This window comes from Haliotis rufescens, unplaced genomic scaffold, assembly GCF_023055435.1.
Source record: "Haliotis rufescens isolate VD_foot unplaced genomic scaffold, xgHalRufe1.0.p SCAF_9, whole genome shotgun sequence".
NCBI classification, from domain to species: Eukaryota; Metazoa; Mollusca; class Gastropoda; order Lepetellida; family Haliotidae; genus Haliotis; species Haliotis rufescens.
This window is the reverse complement of record NW_025964383.1, coordinates 31,109,150-31,129,600: the sequence shown is the minus strand read 5'-3', so window position 1 is coordinate 31,129,600 and position 20,451 is coordinate 31,109,150. Positions and strand designations below refer to the sequence as shown.

Here is a 20,451-nt window from a genome sequence, read left to right as displayed (position 1 = left end):
GGACCCTAGTGAATAAATTTAAAAATTAATCCAGCTAAAGTGTAGAATAGTTTGGCAAGTTTAGATTGGTTAATTTAAGCATCGAGCTGAGGCAATGTTCCGGGTCCATTTAGATTTTACTTCTTATCTTTTTGTAGATATATATCTTTAAATACGATAACTTTATTTCTGGGCTTAATGTTTGTCTACAGTGTCTGTTTGTTTCCCCTAAACACAAACAACCTTGGCATTGTCCTCAGCCAGGCTTAATGAGGTGCACAGTTAGTCACAGGCTTCTATAAAAAGTGAATAGAACAAAAACATTGAACTCGTGCGTGTCATTTGTCAGGCAGCATCAAGCAAACAGGGTGGACAAGTTAGGCTGCTGCAGTTCATGTGAAACACACACACGTACCCACCAGCTAGCTGAGGTAGTAACCAGGCCTCACGGACAACATCCACACAGGCACAGGGATATTCATGGAACTTTGTTTCCAGTGACAATTGAGTTTCAAGGGGTTATAATTAGGTGTGATGTAAGCCGAAAGGCAATCATTTACCTTTTGAAAAAAATTCTCATTCGTGTGATCGGCTGATCAAAATGAAAAGGTACTCTTGTAAGAGACTGACTTCAGAGTGAGTTGAGTCCGGTTTAACGCCGCTTTGAACAGTATTCCAGTTATATCACGGCGTGTCAGCTTAATGTGGGAGGAAAGCCCGAAGTGGACTTGAAGCAGTCAATATAATTGATCTGTCTGTGAATGATCAACATCAGGGAAGGTGGGCGGGCGGGGGAAGGTGAGTGAGTGAGTGAGTGAGTGAGTGAGTGAGTGAGTGAGTGAGTGAGTGAGTGGGTGGGTGGTTGGTTTGGTGAGTGAGTGGGTGGGTGGTTGGTTTGGTGAGTGAGTGCGTGAGTGAGTGAGTGAGTGAGTGAGTGAGTGAGTGAGTGGGTGGGTGGTTGGTTTGGTGGGTGAGTGAGTGAGTGAGTGAGTGAGTGAGTGAGTGAGTGAGTGAGTGAGTATGTTGCTAATAACCCTACAACATATTGAGCCAGGACATGGTGTTATAGTTGATAGATGCTTTCAGTCAGGGAATAATAATGAAATGCAGACACCTGGATAATGAAGGGATTTTGATAAATTCATTTTCGAGGACACTGACTGATTGTTATCCTAAACGTCCTACGATTTAATAAAACATTTCTTACTAATACAAAAGATGACTATAAAACTTGAAACAATCATGAAACTGTTCTAGAACCATTTGTCTCCAGGAAAATCACTGATAATGGGATCTGTTCTGCCACACACTCTCCATGAGGGTAACAGAATAGTATTGATAAATACTACTGAAAAGAAGTCAGACAACACCCAATTCTTTCGTTCATATTACTATAGTAATCTGTCATTAACTATAATAATATGAAAGAATCAGGGGTTCTTTAACTTCTTTTGAGTAGTATATACCATAAGTTTCATATGTCAGGCTACCACACAACACTTCTAGAGAAGAGTGAGTGAGTGAGTATGGTTTTACGCCGCTTTTAGCAATATTCAAGCAATATCACGGCGGGGGACACCAGAAATGGGCTTCACACTTTGTACCCATGTTGGGAATCGAGCCCGGTCTAAGATGTGACGAGCGAACGCTTTAACCACTAGGCTACCCAACCGCCCCCCATAGAGAAGAAAGTTAATCAGGCAACAAGATACCTAAGCCCTTCCTATTATATATTAATAACCACAGACAGAAAGAGCTTCAATTAGCATTGCAGCAAGACCACGTCAGGGGATGCCATGCAGGAATAGGCTCTGCCTACTGTACCCACGGGAGGAGTCAAAAGCAGGTCTTCAGCATGCCGAGATAATGTTGTAACGACTAGACTACGCAATCTGCCGCCCCCTTTCTTCCATAAACAACTAGCCTAGAGACCTACATTTAACCACATATATCAATGTGTGATATTTTTAACCTACACCTACAAACGGCAACCATATTGACTGATGATAAATTTCTAAGTGCATGTATCCCCTGAATAGTTCCTATACTGACACACCAACAGAAAGAAGATCTTCCATGATAACGTCCTCTGGGGGTGTACACTGTCAGACTAAAATAGCCTTTATCTGATTAGATGATGAGAGGTTGTTTTCAGAAAAGTCATGTATCATAGGAAGTGATGTGTTATCCAATCTGTCAAACTTTACTGGTCTTTCCCAATACATTAATATTCTTAGAATCTATCATGTGCAAGCTCCCAACCTAGCCGATACGCCAATCTCTGACCAACCATTACTTCCATCTAACCCCAATTCATGAAAAATTATATCATCCAAAACACTTACCATGAAACAATATAAATAAAAGACATGATCAATTATTTCCGTTAAACCTCCACTGACTGCTTGTTGAAGCTTGTATCCAGATACAAATAAAGTGTATATGATCATTGTTTGTGTCTTGATACCAAGAAGCCTGATAAGAGTGCAAGTATCTACATGGAACAACTTGAAAATAAACTTACATCTCGTATATATCTTGTTCAACATTGAAATGATTAAACCAAAACTGATGATCATACTTCATTCATGAAAGTACAAATGGTAAAAACGTGATAAACCTTTTGTGGTTATTTTCACCTATCTCAAAATGGCAGGAAAGAAAAGACTGCAGCTTGTCTCCGATCTCAATCTTGCGTCATCAAAACAAACTCAACACGAAAAAAAAAAGAAATCCGAAACTTCAATACTCACACTGACCAAATAAAAATGATCAAAAGTAATCAAAATGTCCACGAATGAAATCTGCTGATTTCCCTGTTCCGCTCTGGTAAATAAGGCCACAAGAAAATATATTCCGTAATATCCCAGGTGAAAATATAACCTCTCCAGCTAAGGAAGCTGCTGCACGCAAACTAAACAACCACATCATGTTAGCTTTGCCTCTCGGCTGTGTTTGCTTGTCACCGAATGGAGACAAACGCAGCCAGTATCACGTAGCCCAGACTCGGTGTCCGTCAGACAGGGTCGAGAGATAGATGCCAGGACTCCTCGCGGCACACTTCACACCAGCTCACATCTGGTCTTGACCTCTAAAAGGTCAGCAGTGTTCCGCCTGCTGGCAACAAGTCGGTGAGACAGGCATGTAGATGTTTACAGCTCTGAGTGGAGACTATCACTGTCATAGTCTGAGTGGAGACTATCACTGTCATAGCAAAAAGACCAGGTTTTCTTGTACTTACATAAATGAGAATATTTTTGTGAATGATTTGAATGTTATTTTTGTACCTATTTCTTTCTCAGGGATTTCTCATTTTCAGTTGAAAAAAATCAATTGAACGGATGAAATATCGAAAAAATAGTTTTTCCACTATGGATAAATTTATGTCTTGGGTGCCCCTATTTTGTCACGTCTTGCCAACATGAGATATACAAAGTTGGTTGGTTTGTTGTTTAACGCCGCACACAGCAATATTCTGGCTACATGACGGCGGTCTGTAAATAAGAGTCTGGACCAGACAATCCAGTGATTAATATCATGAGCATCAATCCACGCAACTGGGATTGATGACATGCATCAACCACCCGATTCCGTTAGTCGCCTTTTACAACAAGCATAGTTGCCTTTTACAGCAAGCATGGGTCTTTGAAGACCTATTCCAACCCGGATCTTCACAGGTCAGATAGACAAAGGGTTGGGCCTACTTGCACAAGTGACTACATTGCTGTGACTATTTAAAGTCTATGTTAAATTCTTTTAAATCAGTTTATAAACCTTATTCTATCATTCAAGCAACAGAATACAAACTCTATGTAATACAGATGAATCTGTTCTCAACAAAATGAAGGATTTTTTTCTTTGATCTGCACTGAATGTCAATTTTAAACATGACAGAATAAAACGCCTCAAGACATACTTCAGAAAAATAGATGAAAACAAAAATTGCATCCTAGAAGTCACCATTGGACAAAATCCAGATTTGTTAAAGGGAGATAACTTCTCAGTGCTCCGGCTATCATAATGCAACAATACGTTGACATGTATCTGAGATCTTCACTACTGTTAGCTAAGAAAGGATTTCAAATGTCTTTGTTGCTATTAAATCACATCCAATGCCTTTCTTATTTTCAAATGTTATTAGGTCTAGACTATGCACATCAACTGATCACTTCCCCTTTGCAAAATCTCTAGTGTAATCATTGTGACCATTATCCAATTACGTCTAGACTAAAAGTCGAGATCATTTCTCCTATGAATTTAATGCATTTCATGTTTCAGTTTCAACATACATTTTATAGTTTTAGATCACAGCAGTGATAGTCCTACTGATCAGAGCTGTGCCTGGGGCGGAACTGTGTCGACAGGCTTTCTTCTGTGAGTTATCTTGTAGTAGAACTAAAACAGCAGATCGAGTGTCAATCACCGTTGTTTGAATTTGATGGGCTCAGAGTGAATGGGTGGGTGATATGTTTGTTTGTTTGTTGTTTGACGATGCATTGGCAATATTCCAGCTATATGATGGCAGTCTGTAAATAATGGAGTCTGGACCAGACAATCCAGTGATTGACATCATGACCATTGATCCAATGGGATACGATGACATGCATCAACCAAGTCACTGAATCTGACCACCCGAAATGGGCTTCACACATTGTACCCATGTCGGGAATCGAACCCGGGTCTTCAGCGTGACGAGCGAACGCTGTAACCACTAGGCTATCTGACCACCCCAGGGGGTTAGAAATTAACACAGCCCACAGGTTAGCCCAAGGGTCCCAATTTCCCCATTGTTTTAACATGACATCAGTTATCATTACCCAGGCTAGGAAAACTTGTCAGTTTAGCTCTAATGCTGAAAAGTGAACTTGATTCTAATGTTTGCTATGCGAACTTGATGTGCAAGACACTAATTTGTTTACAACTTCGACAAAAATATAAACAAAATACTGCTTCAACTTTACAAGCTTCTAGCACTTTTAGAAAACATAATTCAGTTTGTGCCAAAATCTGTTTTAAGTCTTCTAGCCCGAACCTTTTATTTGACATCATTTTCAGTAGATCCTTGTGTTAATGCAAAGCTTTCATACCGATATGTTTTTTACTAGACTTGGGCTATGGACTAGTGGTTAAAGTCACAGAATGATAACTTCAATATTTCCAAATGTTTAAACTATATTGTTTTGGTATACTTACTTTCAAACCTGCGTCATAGTTGTTAATGACTTTGAACATCAACCCAAGACGGATATGGACTTCGTTCGCTCTCTTAAACCCTGGATCAATATACAGCACCTGCTGGAACGCCTTCACAGCCCTGCAATACACAAACACACACAATTAAACATATAGTAACATAATATAATAAAAATAACAAAGTCAGACCATCACATTCAGACGGTTTCAACCAATGTTTTTATGACCGGAAATTTGTACATAAATTTACAAGTTTATTTGTCAAGGACCAGATGGGTTAATTTGTACATGCACATAAAGGCTAATTTGTCAATGGATCGTACAATGTGTGACTTGAATGATGTCACATTGTCACTGTACAATAACGACATTACTGTCATCGTCATTCACAACACAACACATCCAAAATATGTGAGAACAGCCAAGTAGTTTTGATACCTAACGTGTAAACGTTACCTAATTTGCATATGCTACCTAATTTGCATGTTACCTAATTTACATATGTTACCTTATTTGCATGTTACCTAATTTACTTAACTCTTTCAACACCAGTCAACCAGAAGTGTTTACTGCTGGGACACCGAGTTCCCAGAGACTCTTGTGTGATAGATGAAGCCAACATTTATCAAAGAAAATACCTGCTTGTAAAATATATTTGCTACTACATGTTATACACCGTTTGAAAGGTCTGATCCTATGGTTTATAAATATGAAAGTTATATTTTTCAAATTATTTAAAATAATGCATTTACAACTTAATAAAATTCGTTGTAAATAAAAAATGTATGCTAACACGTTGTTAACATCCAGATTAAGGACCAAGGAATCGAAAACTTGACGATTTTCGGCAAATATATGATTTCATAATATCCACGTACATATTTCTGTTTTATTTTCATTGTTTACGTAATTGGAAAATCATTTTAAAAAGAATTATAAATAGTTTCTGTCATCACCCATTTCCCGCTAACAGCGACTGTCCGCTCAGTAAAATGAAGAAATACCCCCGTTTTCGAGGTTTCGTATGAATAACACGTTCGTCGAAGAATGGCATATGACACATCGCTGGAAAGCTTATTCCTTCATCTACACGCTCGTAACATCGACTGTTTTTTTTCGTAGTTATAACAAGCGATTTCATTGGATTAAAATTGGTTTCTAATGACGCTTTCTTGCTGAAATCTGCTACAAGTTTCGTGATTGGTCAATTTCGAGCACGTGACCTAAGGCAGCCAATCAAATTACAGCTGTGATACCAAGCTCGTGTTCGATAAATTACAGAAGTTTGCGAAAGAATTTTGTTAAATCGTGTTATTCTGAACGTTTTGAGCAGGAAATCACGATATATATTAAAAATATGGAACTTCGTGAATGTATCGTGCTAGGTTACGAGCTGTGACAAAGATTTTTTATGCATATATTTTTGCATTAAACATCGTGTCCGAGCCGAGAATTCAAGGCGACGAAAGCCGAGATGTCATTTGACTTACATTACACGCGATCGCACGAAAAGATGGAAATAATAACTTAGATGTAAGTTTGATTACTTTTAGATATATTTTTGTTGATTTTATTTATTACTTTGTATAATATATTTAAAGATTTGTTTAAAACGTCTTTATTTTCCTCTTTGACGTGTTCGATGTGGACCCGTTGTCGAAATGTGTGTCCGAGAATTTTATTTTCAATAACATCGCGAGAAATAGTGAATAATTTTTTAATTTAACGATAAAAAATGTTAAATTGAAATGGAATATGTATTTCAGACATTGTGAAATGTGATAGATTTAATAAATGAATGACATTACAGGTAGGTCCATAAAAATATATACTATTTTGACGTGACTACGGCTTGGCCGGATAACCGGCCTGCGGTGTCTGGGGACTCGATGCTTCTTGGCCGGATAACCGGCCTACGGTGTTGAAAGAGTTAATTATGTTACCTAATTTGCATACAAGTGTAATCCATGTTTTGTTTGTTGTTGAACACCATACCAAGCAATATTGCAGCTATGGAATGGTGGTCTGTGAAAAATAAAAGCTAGACCAGACAGCATTAGAAATTGGCGCTAGTCCTGTCGTCCTTGCCAAACTGCCCAATAGTTAAGGTATCATAAGCATGATAAGGACTAGTAGAAATTTGCCATTTTTTAGGGTTTTGCTATATGCTATTATTATAAGGACTAGTGGACTAAAAATGCCAGACAACACAATAATTGACATCATGAGTATCAATTTACGCAATACTTGCACAGAATGTGCCAAATGCTTTTGCCTCAATGATCCCAATCTTGTCTCGCATTGTCTGCTTCACTGGAATGTCGTCATAACATATCGGATCTCACAGTTGGTGTATCGTCCCAGCCCTAGTATAGATACAAATTTTGAGCAGAGAAAATGCATGTCACTTTTGACTTGAGGCAATCTCCGCACACACCAAAGTAAATACAAAATGCATGATCCCCCTGTCTACTTTCATGCTACTCAGAAAAGCCATGTTTGCAGCTAAAACATTTCTGATTAGACATTTTGCCTTTACCTGTTAACATCATGGCTAAATCCACAGTTACTTTACCACTAACCAGTCCATCCTCTAAAACCCTGCTCACTTGAAACGCCTAACCTGATTACCTGTCTCCACAGACAAGAACCTCAGGCTAGTTATCCATGTTATGGGCCCAATTCCCCTGACTTCCTCCCCAAAACATGGATAAATATCCCATCACTACTACATAGTAGTTCAACCATACACCTTGGCCTAATTTTCTTACTTATCTAACTACCAGCAGTTAATTGACGTCTGCTTCCATTGACCCTAAATGACCTCTGTCTCAGACGTAACTGCCAGTCAGGCAAGAGACTTGGGCCACAAAACAATGATTTCTCCCTTGCCAGACAACTTTCCAAAAATGATCCCTACGCTTGCTCGTAACAAAGCTACCATGTTTCTTCAAGTTCTCATCAATGAAACATTGGTCCCAGAGTCCATCATTCCTAATGATATCTATGCCTGACGAAATTGAATGCAGTCTACTTGTCTGTGAACCAAACTTGAATTTTAGTACTCAGAAGATTTCCAAAACACTGCCACTGCTACTTATGAGGTGAGGTGAAATGGGGTTTAACGTCGCGTCCAAGATTATTGCACTTATATAGCAACGTGCATGTAAGTGTGTGTGTTTGTGTGGCTGCTTGTACTAGTCCGGACTGATTCTGATTTAAAGTGCTATCACACTGAGATACCATGCCGCAGTTTAACATGAATACCACACTTTACCATCTTTTAACGTCTTATGGTATGACACAGCCGGGGATCGAACCCCGGACCTTCCGCGCTCCGGGCGGACGCTCTACCACTAGACCATGGAGGCGGTATAGAATATTCACAAACACATCTTTTCAAAATAACAGTACCTATCGAACCACATTTGAAACCATTTAATCATTTATTAATAAACCTTTGCTCATTTCATTAGAGTCTTCTTAAAGGGGGAACCTTCAACACACGACTTCAAGCATTAAACTGATAACACCTATGTGGACAATAAGACTATCAAACTTCAAATAATCTTACAGAATTTTTTTTTGTCACTGGATCATCTTTTTCTTTAAAACTGTTCTTGTAAATTTAATTCTCAAAATCAATTCAAAGTGACATATATCAACTACATTTTGAGTCAAGTATATGTCACAACAAAATGTAAATATCAGCATGGCGAAGAAAAGGTTTTTATTCCAATCAGCTGACATTTGTAGGAGCTTACCACAGCAATCTCATTGACATTTTCATCCAAAACATATGATATATCATTATAGTAACCTGCTGGGCATTACATAAATCACAGGCCTACATGGAACTTTTTGGGCTACATACTTATACACCATGCCAAGAGGTCATTCCACATTGGTAAACAAGCGTGGATAGTGTTATTATCTCACCATGTCAGATGGAATATTGCTCACTGTGGCATAAAACATCATTCTTTCTTCTCATCCTTGTAGTGCATCTACTTTCAATAATAATGATGATGATGATGATGATGATGATGATGATGACATATATTTGTCAAGCACTATAGTCCATCCGTTGAAGCATGCTTTGTTTGTTTGTTGTTTAAAGCCACACTCAGCAATATTCCATCTATATGACAGCGGTCTGTAAATAATCGCGTCTGGACCAGACATCCAGTGATTGACATCATGCGCATCGATCCATGCAATTGCGATAAGATGACATGCATCAACCAAGTCTTAATTTGTCAAAAATAGCAAGTAACAAATGTTATTTTGGGATAACATTTTCTCAGTAAAGTACAGATTCACATACTTCTTTGGGGTGAGTCCCGTCCAGAGTGAGCAAGAGTGAGGCTCCTAATTGCCAGCATGGCATTGTGTCTTCAAAAGTAGCAAGATAGCACATATTCAAGTGATTCTCACTGTTTTAAAGGTGGTACTAAATCAATATTTAATAATGTCTAGATGATCTAACTAGCACCGCACTCAAGATTATTCCCTCACTAACATGCTGACCAAGCGTGTTGGTCTTGTCTCATCCATCAACCGTTGGACATTTTCAAACAAATCTACTTCGTCTGGCCTGACCATAAACATCTAACCTGTGAACTTTTTGAAATGACTGATAGAGCATCATGTTCACTTTTGGAGGGTCCTATCTTATACGGGGCTGTCCTTTGCAATGGTGAAATCTTACCCTGTGTCCTGAGTTCTTCACAGCGCAAACAACTACAAAGGATAATGGCTGATGAGAAAATGACAGCTTAATTCCTCAGGTGACAGAAACAATACCTGACTGACCCACTGTCAACTGGATTCAGTGTTTATGATCTACTTTCACTGACAACATACAGCCACACGTCGCCAGGATAAATTCCAGGAAAGCTAGACGCTGTTGTCAAGGAAGGACCCCTGGGCCTTACAGTCAAATGAAGGTTCAGTTGAACTCCCAACTGCCTTTTTGTATAAACCGAGCAACACCTTACTTCACTGCAGTACATGTTCATGAATCTATTTCCATGATTGAGTGGGGGCACGGGTGGCCAAGTCGTCTAAGGCACTGCGATTAGCTGTGAAGAGTTGCGTCCCTTGGGGGCGCCAGACACCTATGATCGTGGGTTCGAATACCGGTTGGCCCCAATCATGTTTCTAGGTTTGTCAGCACCATACCCGTGCTCGTGGGTTTCACCGAAGTGGTAAATGTCTGAGACCTGCATCACTTCGGGCTTTCCTCCCACATTAGGCTGACACGCCGCGATATAACTGGAATACTGTTAAAAGCGGCGTCAAACCCAACTCACTCACTCACCCCATGAGTTTTACACCACGTTTAGCCTTATTAAAGCCATGTCATGTCAGGGGAAAACCAAGAATAACTCCACATACTGAACCCTCCCGAAGAATCAAACCAGTGTGTGACAAGCCAACGGTACACCACAGGGCTACCCAACTGCCCCTTACTTGTTACCACCTTTTTGTAATATTCCAGCAATATCAAGTCAGGGGACACCAGACATATTGTCCCAACATGGGGAATCAAACCCTACCCTTCGCTGCCCGAAGAAACGCTTTCCCCACTAGGCCACCCAACTGCAGTTACAATACATGGAGTGATTTTTAACATTTTTCTATACGGTGCCAGCAGCTGAAATACTGTCAGTCAGGCGACGATAAAACAGACAATAAAACACATACATCCCAGCCATTGTGGCTTCTATATACCATCCCCCCGGGTGGGTGCGGTGGGTTCACAACAAGCCCTTCATAATGCACATAAAGGGAGCTGTGACATAAGTCTGACAAAAACACTCTCCACAACATGCACAAACAGCATAAAGCCTGCAGTCTATTCTCAGTATTAATCCAACCATTTCCAACGAACTGCCTCCACTCTGTGCGGACTGACTGCTCCAGTTGTATCAGGTTATTTCTATAATGGAAGTCAACACGATGACCCATGGGCTTTCTCCTGCTACTGGTGCAGGTTCATGGTACAGGGGACACCAATAGCTGCCGCCACAGTCGCTCAAGTTGTGGCATGTGTACCCAGATGCCCCTGTGTTATGTACCTACTGCTTTGTCAGACAACATCATATACAATTACTGAGTTAATACAGCACTTTGACATATGATGATTGACACATTCGTTTTCCATCTGTTGACACTGACTGACACATTCCTGCTGTGTGGGTCGAAAGAGTCGGTGATGAGTGGAATACGTGATCGATTGGTTGAAATAGTACTGTGCATTCACCAACACACTCTATGTCCCTAGTATTCCATGCTTGACTGACGAGATGAGCAATGAGGTCACAGTGGTTACGTGTGACCCGATTCTGTGTCGCCATAACCTAACTGAATGCTGACAGTGAAGATTGTTGCTCATACTATCAACTAGTCCACAGAACAAACTTTATTTGCAGTGCAGAGTTGCGTCCCTTAGGCAGGCCAGAACCCTATGACCATGGGTTCAAATCCTGGTTCGCCCCGATTGTGTTTCTAGATGAGTGAGTGAGTGAGTGAGTCAGTGAGTCAGTGAGTCAGTCAGTCAGTGAGTCAGTCAGTCAGTATGGCTTTATGCCGCTTTTAGCAATATTTCAGCGATATGCACTGGAGCATAACATTTGTCTCTCCATTTTGGTAGCCGCATTATCATATTCCCACCAGAACAGTACCCAGGACTATATCACATGGAAACAACACAAAGCACATTTTTATACTGTCCTACCCATTTCACTACAATACAAAGCTGATATAGTGAATGGGTAAAAATGTTGGAAAGTGTATAAACATATTTATATAATTTATATAATTTATATAATTTATATAATTTATATATTGTATATATTTTATATAATTTATATAAATTATATAATTCCAAATATTTCTCAACTTGCCTTGACTAAGGGACTTTCGAGACTCGACTGCCATCCAGATATATCCCAAAGGACAATGAGGGAAAGTTCATGGCCATGACTTAGCAACACAAAGAATTTTCATCTTTACAGATTTATCTCAAGTACTGCAATCTGCATCAAGAATGTGACCTGAAGAGGCTGACAGGCTGTGATGGCAGTGCAAGCACCTGTTGTTCAGATGGATTTTCAGCTAGTGAACTGCTGCTGGCTGCTGGTATACTATAGGGTAGCAGGTTCAGGCCTGGGTGTGGCTGAGTGCATCTCCACAGCCCTGAGCCGACTGTTACATACAGTTCAGTTACAGATGTGTCACCAGGACATGTCTCTATCGCTATAGCAGCGGACCCTTTGATATATGAAGCATCTTACACCACAGTTGTATCACTTCCTTGTTCTGTGAGGAGAGCAGGAAAGAGGGGCAATGGAAGGAGGTTGGGGGGGAGGGAGGTGGGAACAAGAGGAAGGAATGGTGGGGAAAGAGGAAGACAGATGGGGGGACAAAGTAAAGGATGGGGAGGGGAGACAAAGAGAGGAGGAGAATGGGAAGAGGAGATGGGAGGTGTGGCAAGGAGAAATGCGAGGTGGGCATTGGGGAGTTGGAAGGGACAAGGCAAGAAGATGAGGGGTGGTGGGATGGGGTGGGGCAAGGAGAAGGAGAAGAGTTGGGGGACAGGCGAGGAAGGATGGGTGGTTGGGATGGGGTGGGGCAAGGAGAAGGAGAAGAGTTGGGGGACAGGCGAGGAAGGAGGGGTGGTTGGGATGGGGTGGGGCAAGGAGAGGAGAAGAGTTGGGGACAGGCGAGGAAGGAGGGGTGGTTGGGATTGGGTGGGGCAAGGAGAAGGAGAGGAGATGGGGGGGGGGGGGGGGGGACAGGCGAGGAAGGAGGGGTGGTTGGGATGGGGTGGTTGGGATGGGGTGGGGCAAAGAGAAGGAGAGGAGTTGGGGGACAGGCGAGGAAGGAGGTGGGATGGGGTGGGGCAAGGAGAAGGAGAAGAGTTGGGGGACAGGCGAGGAAGGAGGGGTGAGGGGTGGGATGGGGTGGGGCAAGGAGAAGGAGAGGAGTTTGGGGACAGGCGAGGAAGGAGGGGTGGGATGGGATGGGGTGGGGCAAGGAGAGGAGTTGGGGGACAGGCAAGGAGTAGGGGTGGTTGGGATGGGGGGGGGGCGGCGGGGCAAAGGAGAAGTAGAGGAGTAAGGACAAGCAAGGAAGGAGGGGTGATTGGCACTTGGATAGGGCCAGTGAGTGAGTGAGTATGGTTTTACGCCACAAAACAGATCTGTGACATACCCTGTCTGAAAAGTGGTGAATGTTTGCCTTGGAAAACCCCAATCGTCGATCTGCTTTTTATTGGAAAATCCTAATTCTTTTTCCCTAAAAAAGTTCAGGTTCAAGTGATTCGCAACATTACACAGACAACATACTTTGTATCGGAGCCGAATCTGATCAGCTGATAGAAAAAAAATATATAATGCACAAGCACAAATCTATCGCAGCCACAGAAAGCATGCTGGTAAAAAGTGAGGACCTTTGCAATCAGACCTATCCCTTTCAGAAATACCTTTGATACCAAAGAATCTGAAACATGTCTTACATCTCATATTCCACACAACTACCTATCAGTAGATAAAAGGATGAATCCCAACAAAACAAAAAATAACCTTTCAACAAATTCAACTCTCTGATAAACGGGAGCATGGTTGGCCCAGTCGTTTAAGGCGCCACAATTCGCTGTGCAGAGTTGCGTCCCTTGGGCACGCCAGAAACCTATGATTGTGGGTTTGAATCCCGGTTCACCCCGATTATGTTTCTAGGTTTGTCAGCACCATCCCCGTGCTCATGGGTTTCACCAAAGTGGTAAACGTCTGAGACCTGCATCACTTGGGCTTTCCTCCCACATTAAGCTGACATGCCGTTATATAACTGGAATACTGTCAAAAGCGGCGTTAAACCCAACTCACTCACTCACTCATGCTGAGAAACATTACTCAGCTAAATTTTGATCAAGCTTAATGATCCGATAGATTTGGACTTGTTAAATGGGCAATTACAGTTAAAATGTATCCCTGGAAAGACTGAAAATATCTAAACCTTATTACGACGTCTTTGACACCACAAGAATGAGGTTTGTCCTGGCCCAGGGGATACTCTGCTGATCCAATATCCCCAAATGGGATTTGTCTCAAGTCTGGACAAACAATTGCATAACACTGAACCATTGTGATCGGGTGTTAGGTAAATACTTTCTTCCCTAGCAGACAAGGCAGGTCAATGACCTCTTAGAAGTATGCCGTCAATATTTGGCAGAAAAACAGCTGTCGGGAATATGCCATGTTGAACTCAGAGAGACTGCTGTCCCCATGGCTAACGATTGAATGAATGTATGATCTTGCCTGAAAATAGCTCTTGTTGACCAATGGCCTATTGACATGTTAACTAAAATTTCAACATTAACAAACTTTCAGTTAATTAAATGTATTCAAGTTAGTTATTCTTGGATTATATTTTGTTCGCCAATGCATTCATGAGTTTCTTTACATGACAAAATGTTCAGGAAAGAGAGCTGAAACTGTGAAAACACTACTTCCTTGAAAATCAATTCAGCAAATACTGTCACAATGAATAGCTCATGGTTTCAAGTCAACTGGGCCATCATAGTCTGTGATCCAAGAGACAAGACTAAGTCATACTGAACCCTGAGTTGGAGATGGAATATTTAAATATAGGGGGCAGCGGTGATGCATCAAGAAATTATTTATTACTGACTGGAAAAGCAGATCGCTTTGATTTTTGTCGAAACTGTTGCATAGAAGCCTGACCATCACCATCATTGATCACCATTATTGATCATCACCATCATCACTGACCATTGCCACCATCATTGATCATCATCATCATTACCATCATCATCATCATCATCATCATCATCACTATCATCATCATTAATCATCATCATATCAGCGATCATCATCATATCAGCGATCATCATCATCATCATCATCATTAGAACTGAACAGAACTGAACAAAAACCAATCTTCTTATTCCATCGCATCAGCAAGAAATAAACACTCCAAAAGACCTCTGAGGAAACAAATGAGACTGTGATCCCGTCAATCCTCCAGAATCAACAGGTACACTTCAGGCAGTCACTGTCCAAATAGCGGGGGTGACAAATGAGAGGACAGAAAATACCGCCAGGGGGTGACTGATCTGTCGCAGGAATGTGAGGAAGCTATCCCACAGTAGTTCAATACAACAGGAGCCAGGAGGGCTTTGTCCCACCTCCACAATCGTAATAACCTACTGCTGGACACTGACCTGCCCCTGCCCCTGCCCCTGCCCCTGCCCCTGCCCCAGCCCGCATTGTAAGGGGCTGCTGGCGTACACTTCCATTCACAAATCAGGTCTTACTGTCATCATAAGGATAGGCTTTTCACTACAGTACCGTTTAATGAAAACTTACTGACTTGGTTGATGCAAGTCATCGTATCACAATCGCGTGGATCAATGCTCATGATGTCAATCACTGGATTGTCTGGTCCAGACTCGATTATTTACAGACTGCCGTCATATAGCTGGAACATAGCTGGGTGCGGCGTTAAACAACAAACAAAACAAAACAAATACTAGGTGAACCTTTGTGAGGGAATATAGGCTCTTTTTGACTTTATTACTTTAAACCACCATCACCAAATCATCATCACCACCATCACCAAATCATCATCCCCACCATCACCAAATCATCATCACCACCACCAGACTGACATGTTTCACCTGGAACAAGTCATTCAGCCTCCCAGTAATTGTCAGCATAAATATCTTGGTAGTCACTCATGACTTGTGTTTTAAGACTTCTCATTAGCATATTTATTTACCAATCAGTTTTACTTCCAGCAATTAATTGCGGAGCCAGCCACTGTGCCATGTTTTGACCTTTCAAGTGGGCCTGGGTTGACTGAAACACATAATGTGAGGAGCCTAGGGCAGACAGACAGACAGACCCATGCTTATCATATCAGAGATGACTAAAACGGGGACGAGAGGTTAGAATGTGTGACCACTCAATGCTGAATTTGTGCCATCACAGCCCTAGAGCATGGATTTGTGTTCATGCTATCAACCACTTGTTTGTCTGATCAAGTGATATATTTATTTGTATGAAAGTCATTCTGCCTTTGAGTTAAATCTCCAGGTGGAAAAACCTAAAATTTATGAACCAATATTCATCAACTGTTGTATTTAGTACTCAGATTATTAACACAATGAATGACATTTTCTGTTTGAAAGAGTAATTACTGTATTCGACGTAATAAGCGCCCCGCTCTAATAAGCGCCCACGGCGATATTTGCTAATATATTGGCAAGTGAACAATCCCAATTAGCCCCCCTTCCGATTTATCAATGTACACAAGACTTATTTATTCGTGTATAATACGCACTCGTGTGTTACATGCACCCTTAATTATGGGCAATTAAATTCTGGAAAAATGTATCTGTCGTATATAAACAGTTCAGACTGTCAGCATAAACCACGAAATTTATCTTTCAACTCTGTTTTTTTTCACCAAAGTGATATTCTAATAAGAGCCCCCTATTTGTAATTTTGAGAGCGCCCTGGGCGCTTATTACGTCGAATACGGTAAGTATGTTATAATACCACATTTAGCAATATTCCAGCAATATTCTAGCAATATCAGGCCGGGGGACACCAGAAATGTGCATCACACATGGTATCAGGGAATCAACCCAAGGCTTTGAATTTGGTTGGTTTGTTGTTTATGCCTCACTCAGCAATATTACAGCTATATGACGGCAGTCTGTAGATAATCGAGTCTGGACCAGACAATCCAGTGATTGGTATCACGATCCATGCATTTGGGATTGATGACATGCATCAACCAAGTCAGCAAGCCTGACCACCCGATCCCGTCAGTCACCTATTACGACAAGCATTGTCGCCTTTTACGGCAAGCACTGGTTGCTGAAGACCTATTCTACCCCGGGTCTCCAGGGCTTGAAAGAAAGAAAGTATGACATATTTACAGACTAATGAGCTCCTAACAAGCAGGCCCATTTCACTGTGGCCTGTCCTACATTTAGCCCATGTAACCACAGGGAGCGACCTCCAGCCAGCTACACTATATATATCTTAATAGAACAAGTAAATGAGCGCACAGGAGGAATATGAAAACGTTCAGTGATAGTATTAGTGTGACATTCCCCAACCCACTTACACATAACCTACATTGAAGGGGAATATGTTAAGCCATGGGATATTAAGACCTCAATCCAACTTTCACTGCTCCAAGCCTCAGACAATCTTGCTCTGCTTAAACAAGTCGACAATGCCATTAACTTGGACTTCTGATTATAAGTTGTTCAAATAAGTTTCATTTCAACATCTGGGTTTGTCTCCTACACAATACAATCTAGGCGATAGACAAGATAAAGCAGTGATGCTAAATGTTTGACAGTCAAACTTAAGTGACATTGGCAAGTAGGTACTTGCATAACTTCATCAATGTCATTTTTTCAAATGTGAGAAAGAAGTCCTACATACTTTTTATATTCATAAGAAGCCATTTTACAGGTTATAGAAGAGGTTTGTGTGTTAGCTTCTTGTTTAACGCCGCTTTGCCATATTCCAGCTACATGACAGCAGTCTGTAAATAATCGAGTATGGACCAGCCAATCCACTGATTGACATCATGAGCATCGATCTACACATTTGGATACGTAACATGCATCAAACACCCGATCTCGCAAGCATCTTACAACAAGCATGGGCTGCTGAGGACCAATTCTAACCCAGATCTTGAGGGGTGATAGAAGATTGAAAGAACTCTCATTGATAATAGATCCAAAAAAGCCTGTGGTCATCCTCAAATATAAAGTGCATTACATCTGTAGTCTATTCTATCCTTGATCAATTCACTAACAGAGCTTTGGCTTTAGCCGTATTGGAATGGCCCAATTCTATAATTAGCCGTCCAATCAAATTACTCAGGGGTGAGAGAAATGCTGTGCTCGGAGATAGGAGGGATAGAGGTGGTGAGGTCAGTTCTAGGGATGGTAGTGAATGAGTCCAGAGTATTTATTAAAATGGAATGGAGATAAAATCCTCTGGTTAATTGAGGATGGTCTGTGAGGTGAGGTGAAATGGGGTTTAACGTCGCGTTCAAGATTATTGCACTTATATAGCGACGTGCATGTACGTGTGTGTGTTTGTGTGGCTGCTTGTACTAGTCCGGACTGATGCAGATTTATAGTGCTAGCTCACTGAGATACCATGCCGCAGTTTAACATGAATACCCCACTCAGACACAGTATACTGACTCCGAGCCGACCAGTCCTTGTTTTAGCCCCTTAATGCCAAGTGCCAGACAGGGTAACAACAAGTATCATCTTTTAACGTCTTTTGGTATGACGTGGCCGGGGATCGAACCCCGGACCTTCCACCACTAGACCACGGAGGCGGTAGGATGGTCTGTGAATGAAAATATCTAACAACGCCTCGTCCATGTAATGTACCATTTTTTACGCATGTTCATAGATACTTCCATATATTTTCCTAGTTCTCTCCTTGACTGTATACATAACATAGTACTTTGTAGAATAATACAAATTATTTGTACCTCATATTTGATCCAGTCGATTCAGTGAGACAACAGCTGGGGTCATATACTTGCTCGTCTTCCAGTAGCAGTAACACACTGGTACTATCTGGGTCATACACTCAATCACAGCTTGATATTTCCAACCAGTATTCACAGACATTAACAACGCCATATATAGCTTAATTTTACCAAAGACATTTGTGATTCTGAATGCAATCAAAACAGCTCGATATTAAAGGTCGTATTACTCATAAATATTTTACAAAAGAAATGACTGAAAATGATGACTGACTTAGTTTTAGTTAACCTAGTGTTAACCGAGTTTTAAAAGAAGAAAATACGCTCAAACAAATTTTGATTAGATGTTAAAAGACAATATATTTTGGTAAGGCCTTAGATGAATCACTTTTGAATTATTTTCATGAATTTGCTGTAACACTCGAAGTTGCTGGTTTTTCACACAGTCAAGCCAGCATTTCTGTGGCTGAGCCTTCTGTGACAACACTTCCGCCACCCCCCGCATCCACTTAACATGGCCACTGCGCCACACAGCACATGCACATTGCACATGCATTATTTCCCCTGCCCTTGCAGGATCACAATACCTGCACAAGTGGGGAAATTTCCAAACGCAGAAACAAAGTTTCCATGAGAAAAGGATGTGATGTTGTGAAATTGTGTCTCTACCAAATGAAAATAGAAAGGTTCAGGATATACAAGGCTGTACAAGTACCACTCATTTCCATTCAGGCCTACTTAGAAGCTATTTCTGAGGCTATGATTCACGATTCCCTGTATCTGTAAGTACAAAGATGTTCAGTGTACTGTGCAAATCACTACAAGGAATCACATTTTTCAACAAAGAGCAAGAGAGTAATTTCATGTTGAAAGTAAAAAACATCGGATCAGTCTGAGTGAGTGAGTGAGTTGGCGAGGGAGCGAGTGAGGTGGCAAGTGAGTGAGTGAAGGGGTGGGTAAGTGAGGGGGTGGGTAAGTGAGTGAAGAGGTGGGTAAGTGAGTGAGTGAGGGGGCGGGTAAGTGAGTGGGTGGGTAAGTGAGGGGGTGGGTAAGTGAGTGAAGAGGTGGGTAAGTGAGTGAGTGAGGGGGCGGGTAAGTGAGTGGGTGGGTAAGTGAGGGGGTGGGTAAGTGAGTGAAGAGGTGGGTAAGTGAGTGAGTGAGGGGGTGGGTAAGTGAGGGGGTGGGTAAGTGAGTGAAGAGGTGGGTAAGTGAGGGGGTGAGGGGGCGGGTAAGTGAAGGGGTGGGTAAGTGAGTGAAGAGGTGGGTAAGTGAGTGAGTGAGGGGGTGGGTAAGTGAGTGAGTGACGGGTTGGGTAAGTAGTGAGGGAGTGAGTTAGTGAGTGAGGGGTGGGTATATAGGGAGGGGGTGGGTAATTGAATGAGTGTGTGTTTGAGGGGGTGGGTAATTGAGTGAGTGTTTGAGGGGGTGGGTAAGTGACTGTGTGAGTGAGGGGGTGGGTGAGTGAGGGTGGGCAAGTGAGTGAGTGTTTGAGGGGATGGGTAAGTGAGTGAGGGGGTAGGCAAGTGAGTGTGTGAGTGAGGGGGTGGGTGAGTGAGTGAGTGAGTGAGTGAGGGAATGAGTGAGTGAGTGAGGGAATGAGTGAGTGTGTGAGTGAGTGAGTGAGTGAGTGAAAAAAAAGGTTGACCAAGCTGCAACTCTAGCCACTCAATCCTCAATTTGGTCAGCAAAGAAGACATTTTTTTACCCCAGCAA

The 20,451-nt window shown here is 41.6% G+C and overlaps 1 protein-coding gene across 5 annotated transcripts in view; it reads right to left on the bottom strand.

The window, feature by feature from the left end:
* Nucleotides 1-20,451, bottom strand: part of LOC124151396 (histone demethylase UTY-like) — a 138,570-nt gene that overhangs the window by 54,418 nt on the left and 63,701 nt on the right. For 4 of the 5 annotated variants that reach the window (XM_048391415.1, XM_048391417.1, XM_048391416.1 and 1 more), the window contains one exon: nucleotides 5,173-5,293. In XM_048391415.1, the coding sequence (XP_048247372.1) occupies nucleotides 5,173-5,293 (121 nt within the window). Of the gene's footprint in view, nucleotides 1-5,172; nucleotides 5,294-7,711; nucleotides 8,007-20,451 lie in introns of those variants that run through there. The other variant, XM_048391419.1, reaches the window with a different exon arrangement.